Genomic DNA, 12,123 nt, shown 5'->3' with positions numbered 1-12,123 from the left:
CCTCAGATCTCACTATCTCAGAAAATATCACTTCTCTATAGTTACATATACATTTTGTTATTGTTCCAGCAGTAGAAGTAGCAATAGCAGTAGTGTTGGTAGCAACAGAAGCCCCAGCTATTTTTCACACTGTCATTGGATTACATTTACATCATTGCATTAATGCCATTGTATTACTATTTATTTATTATACTAAAATTGTAATTTCTGAACTAATTATGAAATAAAAATACTAAACACCCGAACATGACCTAGTTAAATAAATAAATCATAATAATTACTGTCAGAGCGCTTACAGATGATAAAAGCTGAAAATGATTCATTGATGTACCAGTAAGCTATCTAGAAGCAGCCTCCCTATGATTTACTGTATTAAAGGTGATCCTACAACTGGACTCTTTCAAATTTTGAGTATTTAGGAGTCAGAGAATTTCTTGGATATGCTCTTTCAGTTACTGTTAGACCTTTCATGTCTTCTACATCTATATCTTAACGATCTCACAAATTTTCTCCCACCCAAAAGGGGACAATTAGCTCATGGATGTAAAGGAGGAAACATCAACCAACATAAAAAATGTTAAGGCAAATTATCTTTGTCCCAATGCTCTGCAAGCTTTTTTAAAAAAATTTGCACTCATTAGCATTAGGAACAATACTGTAGTTAAAATACCTACCATCCTCCAAAAATTGCAATAAATTTGTTGATTTTGCAGGCTAAATGCTTAATATTTTTTATTAAAAAGGGTGTCTGAGGTAGAAATAAAAGCATTGAAATTAATATTGACATTTATTTTTTACATGTATGTACACATTAATTACCGTACCAAAATATTTCAGCTCCAAAATACTCAACAAAATAAAAGTACTGAGACATTCTAGAGAGAGATGTATATAGCGACATGCTATGAATCATAAAAGCCTGATGATTTTATATTGTATTTTAAGTCTTAAAAATTAAGTAATATCAGAGATTTTGCAAGAAAATTAACATGCGATATTTCTGCCATTTCTAGTTACACTAATACATTTATCTGCCTACTCTGCCAAAAAGCTCACGATCTGAAATGTATGTGATAAACAGTGTTATCCTCATGAAATACAGGGGATTACACTGTTGAGATTTGTCACTGAAATTGTGGAACCAATACTAATATTAGAATCCAAAACTACAATGCTATACATAACATCTGTAATATCTATAGCTTTACACAAAGAAGCAATAACTAAAGTTATATTTGATATTTCTTTTTACTTAAATCTCAAGTATCTAGAAATCTGAACATCCAACCTACTGTTGATAGTAAAATTACTGTGTCATACATCTACATTTGTTTCAAATATGTGACATTATTTACAACACATACAATATTTTTGTACTGCAACTACATGTATTAGGACACAGCTGGACAAACATGATGAGATCCCCTTTGTGAAGTGTACCAATCAAACATGACGACATGTACTGGTAATTTGAGAATACCTCTATTTGAAACTGACAAAGCACAATTCATTCTTCCCTCAATTTATTATGAAGTATCTTCAGTCAATTCATGTCACACACAGTAAACATGTTACAATGACCTGTGATTGACTTGAGAATTAAATTCAGATCCATTTACTTTGATATTCAATGTGTTTCAGCAATGGAGAAACACAATGACATCAATAATCCTTTGTTGAAAACTGAAGACTGTTTACAATTCCACACTCTGAGGTCTACCTGCTCCTCTTATTTCTGATAGGTTACAGAAACAAAGAAATACAGTTTGCGTAAAGAGAAAACAATGTCACTTATTTCACGATTTCAAAAATCGAGCTTGTCTCAATGTTCAACAACATATTTTGCGCCATGTACAACTTATATTCTATGACCTTCAGTTCCATTTTAGCAGAGTCAAAATCAAATTATCTCTCTAATCAGTCCATTTACCATGTGTCTTTCCCCTGTTACTATTTGCTTTCTTGCACGATTACATTTTTGGTCTACATAACAACCTGCTCTGCATATTATCTATTATTTTCCTTCCAAATAATTTGAGCCTACTGTCTGTTTTAGTAAACATATCATTTATATCATTTGAGAGTAGAGAAACATTCAAATAGAATTCTTGAATTTCAACATAATCTATATAAGCACTAACGAAGAATATATTCTTTCTTCGCCTTTCCATTTTTGAGATGAGCACCTGATTTCTTTGTTTACAAGGATAACCATCCTACCCATGAAATCTTCCTTTATTTGCCATAAGGATGTACATTAAGTTATAACTGCTTCAATGCAAAGCCAATTTATACCCTTGAGATGTGTATTTACGCTGCTGTTTTAATTAAATTCATAAAAACAGTTGCTTCTAGTTACACAAAAAATCATGGACTGTAAACAACTAAAGTTCATATAACAAGTCAATTTGTCATTTCTATTTTCTTTCGCTGCAGATACTAAACATAAATTGTAAAGACTCCCACAAGTGAAAGCTTTCACACTGTATGCACCTATCAACCAAAGTTGTACTGTAACAACCTCCTCTTGTATAGTTATTAATCGAATAGGGCTGTGTATCCATAGGGGGGGGGGGGGGGGAGAACCAACAACAACAACACCACCAGAACAAGACAAAATATGATTTATGTAGAGCCACAAATTGCTAACTCTACAGTCTCATCTTTAAAGTGGAGTTCTCAAAGTCATGTATCTGTTTCCCTTTTTCATGAATACCACATATAACAAATTGTTTTAGTTTTCCTTCTCTTAATGTCTTGTATGTTGACTAATTGTTTTCTTTGATATTAAATTCTTTCTTTTGCGTTTTTTCTCTTAATACTTAATTATCTTTAAACACATTTCACATAATTCTCAAAATGTATACCAATGTGAAAATAAAGCACTTTCAACACTTTGCAAAATAAATGAATATGTCTAAGCCTAAATACATGTGAATATGGTGTTTTTTTTTTAGCACATAACAAGAACTCCAGATGAATCCAAAATATCTCTGAAATAACTATGCATGATATATTTCTAGTTTCTAAGTATGTACGCATTTTACGTTAAAATCATCCTCTTACCATCGGTCACCATCTAGGTTGGAGGAATAACCTAGCTCATGGTTACAAAAACTGATAAAATTGTATAAAGTTTGTCACACAAATAAACAATAAAATTAAATTATTTCAGAAATAAACTTTTGTATATTCAACTCAATGACTTTTTAATATCTTGTATATTAAATTATACAGTGATAGACTATACTGTAGCCAGTTAAAACTCTCTGAATTATAGAACATAAAAAAGTAAAAAACCTTTCTGAGACTGCTCTCAAGTACAATGTTTAATACACAATAGAATGACATGGTATACCCATCACTGAAAACTAGGTACACATACTTTATGGTATCAGATACAACACACAAACTATTTTTTCTCTGTACAAATCCATGTCATTTTTAACACACAATGTTATGTCATATTTTTTTTGAATGAATCATTTTTGCCAGAGACTGAGAATAAACATGATGCTACTGCACTAAAAATTGACTTCTTATACAGAGGATGCATGACAAGTAGTACATAAAGTTGCAGTGAACATTCTCCCAACCAATATCCACAGCTATCTTCTACCAATCACATTATCATTAAGTTAGTTACAGAGACACCCTTTCTGGTACCTAAACTTTAGTCCTTTTTCTCAAGTAAGAAAATGGTTAAGAAATACAACTGACAGTCTTTCCTCAATATGTTAGAGCAACAAAACAAGTAACTCCTCAAATTAAGGTACATCTCCCGTTTCTGTATGTATTCTGTTTTGAAGACAGTTCAATTTTTCTTCAACACCACAGACTTTCTGATTGACACTTAGCAGTGACCCAAACACATAACACAAAAACAGTCCATTTGATGGCACTCATCTCACACATTTGTAAACATGGCAAACAACTTAAATTTGTAAAACCATATTGTAATGAATAGATGCAGAGCTGGTACAACATTACAAACTGTGAAATATGAAATAATTTTATACCTTTGTTCCATAAACTTAGCTATGTACACTTTAATCATTAATGTAAACCAACATTTACACGCGGAACAAGCTTCAATGAATTCAAAATCACATACTTGAAGCACTGAAACTTTCAGATTAAATCCAAACAAAATTCTTCAAGAATCACGACTCTTAATACAACACTGTCAGTATTGGTACTTTTACATGAAATCTAATTCATCATCAGATATTGGTTCCAGGCCAGCAATGTCATTATCACCTGAATCAGGTAAATTTAGATTGTCCTTTAACATTTCATCACTATCACCTCTCATTTTTGTGCGGCATTCATCAATAACTTTCTCATTCATTCCATTTAAACCTACTGCTAATGGAGGTTTCACATTGTCTGCAATCTCTGCCTCCTGGATTTCATTTTGTCCTTTTGTTAATGTTTCTACATTCCTATCAGCACAATCTGGTTCTTGTAAGATAGAATGGTCTGCAACCTCCTGAAGTATTTGTTCATCTTCCTCAAAAACATCTGGCACAGTGTGCCGGACGTTAAAAGAGAGGTTTTCAACCCCTACTAATGACGGGCAACAATCTGAAATGCCAGCAGTTATTTCACTATTTGTGCTAAGATCACTTGTAGGAACAAACGGAATGTCTGTTCCGACCTCATCACCAGAAACCAACGCATCACCTTCACTGCTGGCATCAAGAGCAACCACTACTTCATTGCTAGCAACTTCACTAGCACTCACAAGTTCAACTTCATGATTAGCACTTGCAGTCTCTAGCCCTTGCCTAGCTTTCTCTACCTCAGCCTCACTGTTAACATCCTCAGTCTCAATTTTACAGTTTGCATCATCATCAGTTTTGTCTTCACATGTTGAAACTACTTTCTGTGTACCACGGCTTGAATCTGTAATCTCAATCTCTTGAGTTGTTCTTCCAGTCTCAACTACTTCACTTTTTCCAGTTGTGTCAACTCCACAGTTGGAAATCAGAGGTTCCATTTCACTCTCCTTTGTATCAACCAAATTAGTAGAATCTACAGACTGAGCCCTCTGATCAACATCCACTGGTGTGCCCTCTTTAGCAGATTCTTGGACAGTAACCTGGTGACTCTCATCTGAATTGTTAGTACCATCATGATCACTACATGGACTGCAGTCATCAACACAAGCATCTTTGGAGTTAGTATCGTTAGTGGCTTTCATCTCAAGACCATCATTTAAGGTTTGAATCTTCTGAGAAGCAAACTGGATACTTAACTCGTTATTGGGATTCAGAACCTGCTGTTCATGCTCTGTATCCAGAGTCTCTGTTTGAAGCCCATTTTCTGCTTCATGACTAGCATTCAGAGCATCCAGATTGTGACCAGAATCTGCACTCTCTACCTCTTGCTCAATATTGTCAATCTTTAACTCAGGTCCACTATCCAATGTGGCAGAAATTTCCTCATATTCTATGTCATGGCCACTATCTGAAACAACAATCTTGTTATCTAATTTAGAAGAAACATCACAGGTGGTATTAACAGTTCCCTTATAACTACTGTCAGTCTCTTGACTGGCATCACAGACACCATCAGGTTGAGTAACCAGGTCCAGTTCTGAATCCTTGACTTCTGAACTGTCACAAATATATTTGTGGCAGTTCAGTTCATCCAGTTTTGATGCTGTATCATTACTATTTTTTTCAGACTCTATCTCCATACACTCTACTGTATCTGCTTCTGATGGTGAATGCACTTCAATGCTTCTACTGCCTGTTTCGGTAACACCAACTATGTCATCTGATGCAGTGTTAAGCATTTCATTTGCTTCTTTATTCTCAACCAGAAGAACATCTTTTATTAAGCCATTCTCAGTAGCACCTGCCTCATCTTCACAAATTTCATTCTGTAATACATCCTCTAAAGAATCTTTTGTAGAGTTAACTTCATTTTCATTATTAGCTGCTAGTACAAGATCTGTTGGAGGTGTCACTTCACCTACAGCATGAGTTTCATTTTCAGGCTGGCTGATTGTTTCAACGGACGTATTTGTGTTACATTTTTCAGAGGCATTGCTTTCTATTTTTGCTATTTCTCTAACTTCATCTGACTTCTGTTTATTCAGTAGGTCTGAATTATCTACACACTCAACCTGCTCAATAATTATCTTTCCATTTATCTCACTGCCAGTCTCTCCCTCCATTATTTCTATAGGCTTTTTATCAACTTGTTCCTCATTTACTACGTTTTGAGTGATATCTTCAGGGTGAAAAATTTTGTCACTTTTGACTTGTTCCTTTTTATGACATTCTAACACAGTGTCCTTATCATTACATTCTAACACTGTCTCATCATCACGATATATCTCTGATGGTAGTTCACTCTCATCACACTTGTCATTATTACATGTTTCCACAATTTCATGCGTAACTGTGCTGTTTGTTGTATCCAACATAACCTCCTTTTCTTTGTCAGTGGCTTGTTGTTCTTCCTCATTTACACTTTCCACAATAACTGGAATGCTGTGTTTATCTCCACTGTCAACTTTATACTTGTGTTGTGGACTGGCTCCTGCACTATCAATACAATATGCATCATGGTGCCCAACATTCTGATTTACTGTCTCAATTTGTGACTGTTTACAGCTACTTTCTGAAACTATACTGCCTTTTACAGATACCACAGAATCATCGTTTGTAACACTATTTGGAAAATCTTTGTTACCTCCAAGTGAAATTTCATCTGTCATACGCATGTCATCAGAAGTCTTGTCTTCGAGGACATTATTTTCACCCACTGCAAGTTCTTGAGTACTGTCTTCCAAATTTTGATTTTTATTATCTGTAATGTCAGTAGAAAGTTCCAAATTGCTCTCCTTAGCACTGTTGAGACACACTGTTTTATCATGTGACTGTACTAGTTGACTTCCATCAATAACTTTCGATTCATTATCAACAAGCTGTTTTTTATTACCATCATCATCTTCAAAAGCTTTTAATTTAGTAACTTCACCTTCAATATTATTAACACTAGAAGTTTCAGGGCTACCTCCTTCACTGTCCCAATCCTTGTGGCTATTATTTAATTCCACATCACCTGGCAACTTAATGTTAGTATCTGCCTGGTCAGTATCACTTGAGGTTTTTGTATCGGTCTTTGCTTCATTTTCTACAACAATTTTATCTCCATAGTTCAGCTGATGCAGTATTTCTTCTGGATTGTGTGTTTCTCCTTTTAAATATTGAGTTACTGCTTCAGCAGTTTCACTAGGAACTACTGTTGCCAAATTTTGGGTAACCGAAGTGTGATGCAGGGTATTCATGCCATAAGGAGGTTTCTCCATTGATGACTGACTTGTTTTATCAATACCTGAATTAACTGCATCTGCTGTTTGTCTCAAATTCCTGATTCCCGTAACTGATATCAGATCTTCTTCTGAACTCTCACCAAAAATTTCTTCCAGAAGCACAGCAATTTCATCTGAACTTTTCGGCTTTTTAGCTATTTCTGGGGAACAGACAGAAGAACTTTCTTTGGACGATTCAATCTCTGCTTTGGATGCTTTTGAGTTCTCAAGAATGGGGTCAGTTTTATTTTTATCCATCTCGGCAGGTGGGCATATATCTGCATCACTACGTATCCTCTTCTGACTGTGTTCAATGTCCTGTTTCTTTAACACAGGAACAGTGTCACAATTATCAAATGGGATACATTTCTCGTGGTCAGTATCATGCATTTCACCAGTCTCCACCATTTCAAGAGACTTATTTACATTTGACTTTCTCTCTTCGTCAGTATTTTCAAGGTTTTCAACCTGTATAGCATCTGTATCTTCATCTTTCCTCTCTACAGTTTGCACTGTTCCAATATCAGCTTCTGCATTCATTTCAGTATTATTGCCATCATATGTCATGTTCATCTCGTATGTTACACCTTTCTGTATTTCACTATCACTGCTACAAATATTTAACGAAGAAAAATCATCTTCCCTTATTAATGAAAGCACACCCTGAGGACTATCACATTTGTGTAAAACAAGAACAGGCTGCCTTCCAGTATGTGAAAGTTCATGCAACCTTTCCTCTGCAAGACTACTGTACTTATTATTGCACATGTCACATTTGTAAGTGAGATTTTTAGCTCTTGTGAATTCTTTTTCTACAGCTGTTTGTTTTCTTCTTACAGGCACGCTTTCTACTTTACGCTTCTTTACACCTGGTGACTTGTCTGGCAAATCCATTTTTCTCTTCCTAGATGCAGCAGTTTTTTCTGACAATGGAGATGTGTCCAATGTATTAACATCAGATTTCTTAATATGTTGTACAGTTGTTATCTTTGAATGCAATTTACCAAAAACTGACTTGCTCTCCCCATGGGATAAACTCTTCCTGTTTTTGAAATCATTACCAGTTTTTCTTGTTAACACACTTTTTGCACGAGGCCTTTCCCCTGGTTTACTATACTTTGGTAGTACACTACCTTTACGAGAGATCACAGTATTCGGTTTATTCTTCTCAAGAATGAGTTGTGTCTTTTTATTATTAGTTAGACTACTTTTAGCAACAGCAGCTTCTGGTAACATTTTCCTCAATGCCACAGATCTTATTTGTGAAAGTCTTATTTTGGAAGTGTTTCTATCACCTTTAGTTTCTAATTTGGATAACGCAATTTTTGCTTTTCCTGAAGAAATTACTTGTTTTTGGCCCTTTCTTAACAAACCAGGTAGATTTTCATTTTTACTCTGGATTCGAACAGGAAGTGCAGATTTACTCAAGTTATTTGAAATGCTACTTCCCCTTTTTGTTCTCGTTCCAGATGTTTCATTGCTATTTCTTCTTAAGATCCTTATTTCAGAAGCAGTTTCAGTATTTATAGAATTTCTTCTTGAAACTCTAGCAGGTGTAGTTTCAGTACTTGTGCTACTTCTCCGTGACGTTTTCTTCCCTCCTTCAATTTCAGCATTTACGCCACTACTTCGTGACACCATCTTTTCTGATGCAGTCTCCACCATCATTTTCGTTCTTTGTGGTGTTTTTTTCTGTGAAGTAATTTCAGCGTTCATGCTGCTTCTTCGGGACTTCCTCTCGGATGAAATTTCAGTGCTCATGCTACTTCTCTCAGACTTCTCTGTTGAAGATTCAACATTCTCACTGCCTTTCTGTATCGTTCTCTTCTCAGATGAAACTTCAGTGTTCAAGCCATTTTTTCGTAAAGTTTTCTTTTCTGATGCTGATTCATTATTACTGCTGCTTCTTCTGGAAGTTCTCATTTTTGTTACGGTTTCAGTGCTTAGACTATTTTTCCTAGAAACTCTTCTTTCTGGTAATCTTTGAGCATTCACTTTCAATGGTGAAACTGATAACTTTTTCCCTAGTTTCTCCTGCTCAGTGTTTTCTGCAGTAACTTGGTCACTTGTCCTCCTACAACTCTTCTCATTTTTGTTACTTGTGGTTACATCAGTAGTTACACTTGACACATTTCTGGAGTTAGAAGCAGCCCGAGTCCTTTCTTTTGCACCTGTTTCATTCAGTTGTCTGCTATTTATTTCAAAAATCTGTTTACCGTCTTTGCATTGTTGTTCTTTGGAAGTATTTACAAATTCTACTGGAAATGTTGAGCTGCCACCTCTACGTGGTCTCTTTGGCTGCACAATCATTTCATTAGCTGTATCATTTAGAACAACCTGAGATTCATTAAATCTGCGTTTGAGAGATCTCTGTGACAGAAAACCTTTGCCGAAAGGATGGCCAGCAGGATATCTCGACACATCGAAAAGCTTCACCAGACATTTCTTAACTGTTGGTGAAGTTGCTCTAGGTAATACAGGTTGTGTGGCTACATGTACCTCTTTAGGTTTCTTTTTTGACCAACAAGAGTCACAAATTTTTACACCAAGAGCGCCTCTCAATCGTAGCTTATCACGATCAAACACCACAGATTTACATTCAGCACAGCACCTGCTAGCCTTACGGTTCTCTCTCACTTTACTCAACATTGTTGGAGTGCTTTCTTTATGTGGTGGTATGTTGGTGTTCACACGTTTTCTTGACACTGCACTGTCAACACTCATTATGTCTGAATCACAGTTTGTAGGTTGCTTGTTTCTACAAGATAACGAACCAATGTCCTCTTTACGATTCTGCCATGCACCAGTTCTCAGAGCTTTTCCAACTTCCTCTGTAACTTGTATGCATCTGGTCTTTGTTTCTGTAAGCCCACCTCTGGGTGGTGGCCTACTTAAATCCTCACCTTTTAATCTGTTTTTACTTGATTTTCGCCCTTTTTTAAGATTGTTTGAAACCACTACCTCTTCATGAGCCAAAAATACTGGAGCCTCATCTCTCAAAATTGTTTTCAAAGTTTGTTTTCTTCTGTCATGCCTTCCAGTTATAACTCTTATTTTTGTGTCTGTGTCAGAAAGTTTATTGTTAGGTTGAATTTCAACTGATTTCCTTGTAGAAATTCGTGTCATGGGCAAGCTGTTGTTTCTGAAACAGAAAATAAAATCAGTTTTTTTTACACACAACATAACAAGCAGAGCAGTTTCTTTACAATGATTCCCTCTGAAATACCAAGTTTCTCTTAACAAGATTTAATACTGAAAAAACAAATATAAGAAGAAGGATCAGAGTGGAAGAGAGCCACTGATGTTGGTGGTAACTTCAAATGAACTCAAGTATTTACACTAAACATTCACTTCATGCAACATTTGCTATCCACAATTTCATTTCCTCAACTACTTTCATTATTTGATCCTTTTTCTTTCCCTATAACCCCAATGCATACAGTTAGAGCCTCAAACATCTGCATGTTCAACATCATTAAACAACACCTTTCAAAACAACTAGTATTAAATTAATACTTCACAGAAGAATATCTGAAGAGGACAAGGGAGACAGCAATGGAAATAAGTATTGAATACAATGAAAGTGGACAGAGACATTAGTGGAAGGGGAAACCAGATAGTGGGTTCTACGATGCAGTTTGAAACCAGCAGATGGCCATGAAAACAGCTCAGCTGAGTATTAGTGTCAGACGAAGCAACAAACTGTATGTGAACTGTATATGTATTAATCCACAACAGCCAGTTGCACTGCAGTGCATATATCACATTCTGAAGAGCAAAATATCTTCCATGTCACACATCAGAATCTTTGTCTAGTGTTATTACTTAACACACTCAGCAACTTCATTTTTGCACCACATAAGAGTGATCATGCATCATCAAGATTTACATACAGGGTGAGTCATGTCTGATTTACAAAGAGCATCATGATTCTATTCCACTTCCAGGAGCACCAGTGTACTGCCCAGTTAAAATGGCTACAGTCACTGGTGTGGAGCATGCTTGCTGTGTGTTTTGGTTCCACAAAACAAACTCTGCAACAACTGTTCACCATAAACTTCACACCAAATATGCCAAAGAACCTCCATGCTCGTCTATGATCTACTCTTTGCAAATTTACTCTTACCAAGTTGAAAGTGTAAGGCCCTTTCTTCTGCATGGAGAAAACTGTCACTGGTTTTGTGTATCTGGATATGGTTGTAAACTTTTAAACTCCAGAGATTGATGAAGATGACCTAGATGGGGTGGTTTACTACCAGCAAGACAGTGCACCACCTCATTTCCTCACAAAAACTTGAGGTTTCCTCGATAATAACTTTACAGATAAGTGGACTGGCCATAAACTGTCAATCAGACTTGACACCACTGGATTTCTTTCTATGGGGTTTCATTAAAGACCATGTATATGTTCCTCCCCTACCAAACAATTCAGTAGACCTGAAAAACTGAATCTACGCTGCCACTGCACAAGCTACACTGAATTTGCTGCAACAAGTGTAGGAAGAAACTGGTAACTGATGGGATGTTTGCCAAATAACAAATAGTAGTCACATCAAACGAAAATGACACTTGAGACTTTTATGTGAAACTTCAGGTTGTTTGTTACAAAATGACAAATCTACCAATTCTGTAAGTGATATCAATAAATTTTAATATCAAAGGTTGTTAAGTTCTTTTTGACTTGCCCTACAACAGGGGCACACAAAGCTTTTGCACTAACTCATGAAAGAAGGATACATTTTGGGCTCATGTTCATATAATCTTCTTTATCGAGATTGCACGGGCACTTCTGT

The 12,123-nt window shown here is 35.8% G+C and overlaps 1 protein-coding gene across 1 annotated transcript in view; it reads right to left on the bottom strand.

Moving 5' to 3' along the window:
- Positions 1-768: 768 nt before the first annotated feature.
- LOC126354104 (uncharacterized) overlaps positions 769-12,123 on the bottom strand; it is a 73,968-nt gene continuing 62,613 nt past the window's right edge. The window contains exon 4 of the mRNA XM_050003496.1: positions 769-10,472. Within this exon, the coding sequence (XP_049859453.1) occupies positions 4,202-10,472 (6,271 nt within the window). The 3' untranslated portion in view covers positions 769-4,201. The remainder of the gene's footprint in view (positions 10,473-12,123) is intronic.

This window comes from Schistocerca gregaria, chromosome 3, assembly GCF_023897955.1.
Source record: "Schistocerca gregaria isolate iqSchGreg1 chromosome 3, iqSchGreg1.2, whole genome shotgun sequence".
Taxonomy (NCBI): domain Eukaryota; kingdom Metazoa; phylum Arthropoda; class Insecta; order Orthoptera; family Acrididae; genus Schistocerca; species Schistocerca gregaria.
Note: the sequence above shows the minus strand (reverse complement) of the source record. Positions and strands in the feature narration are given on the sequence as shown.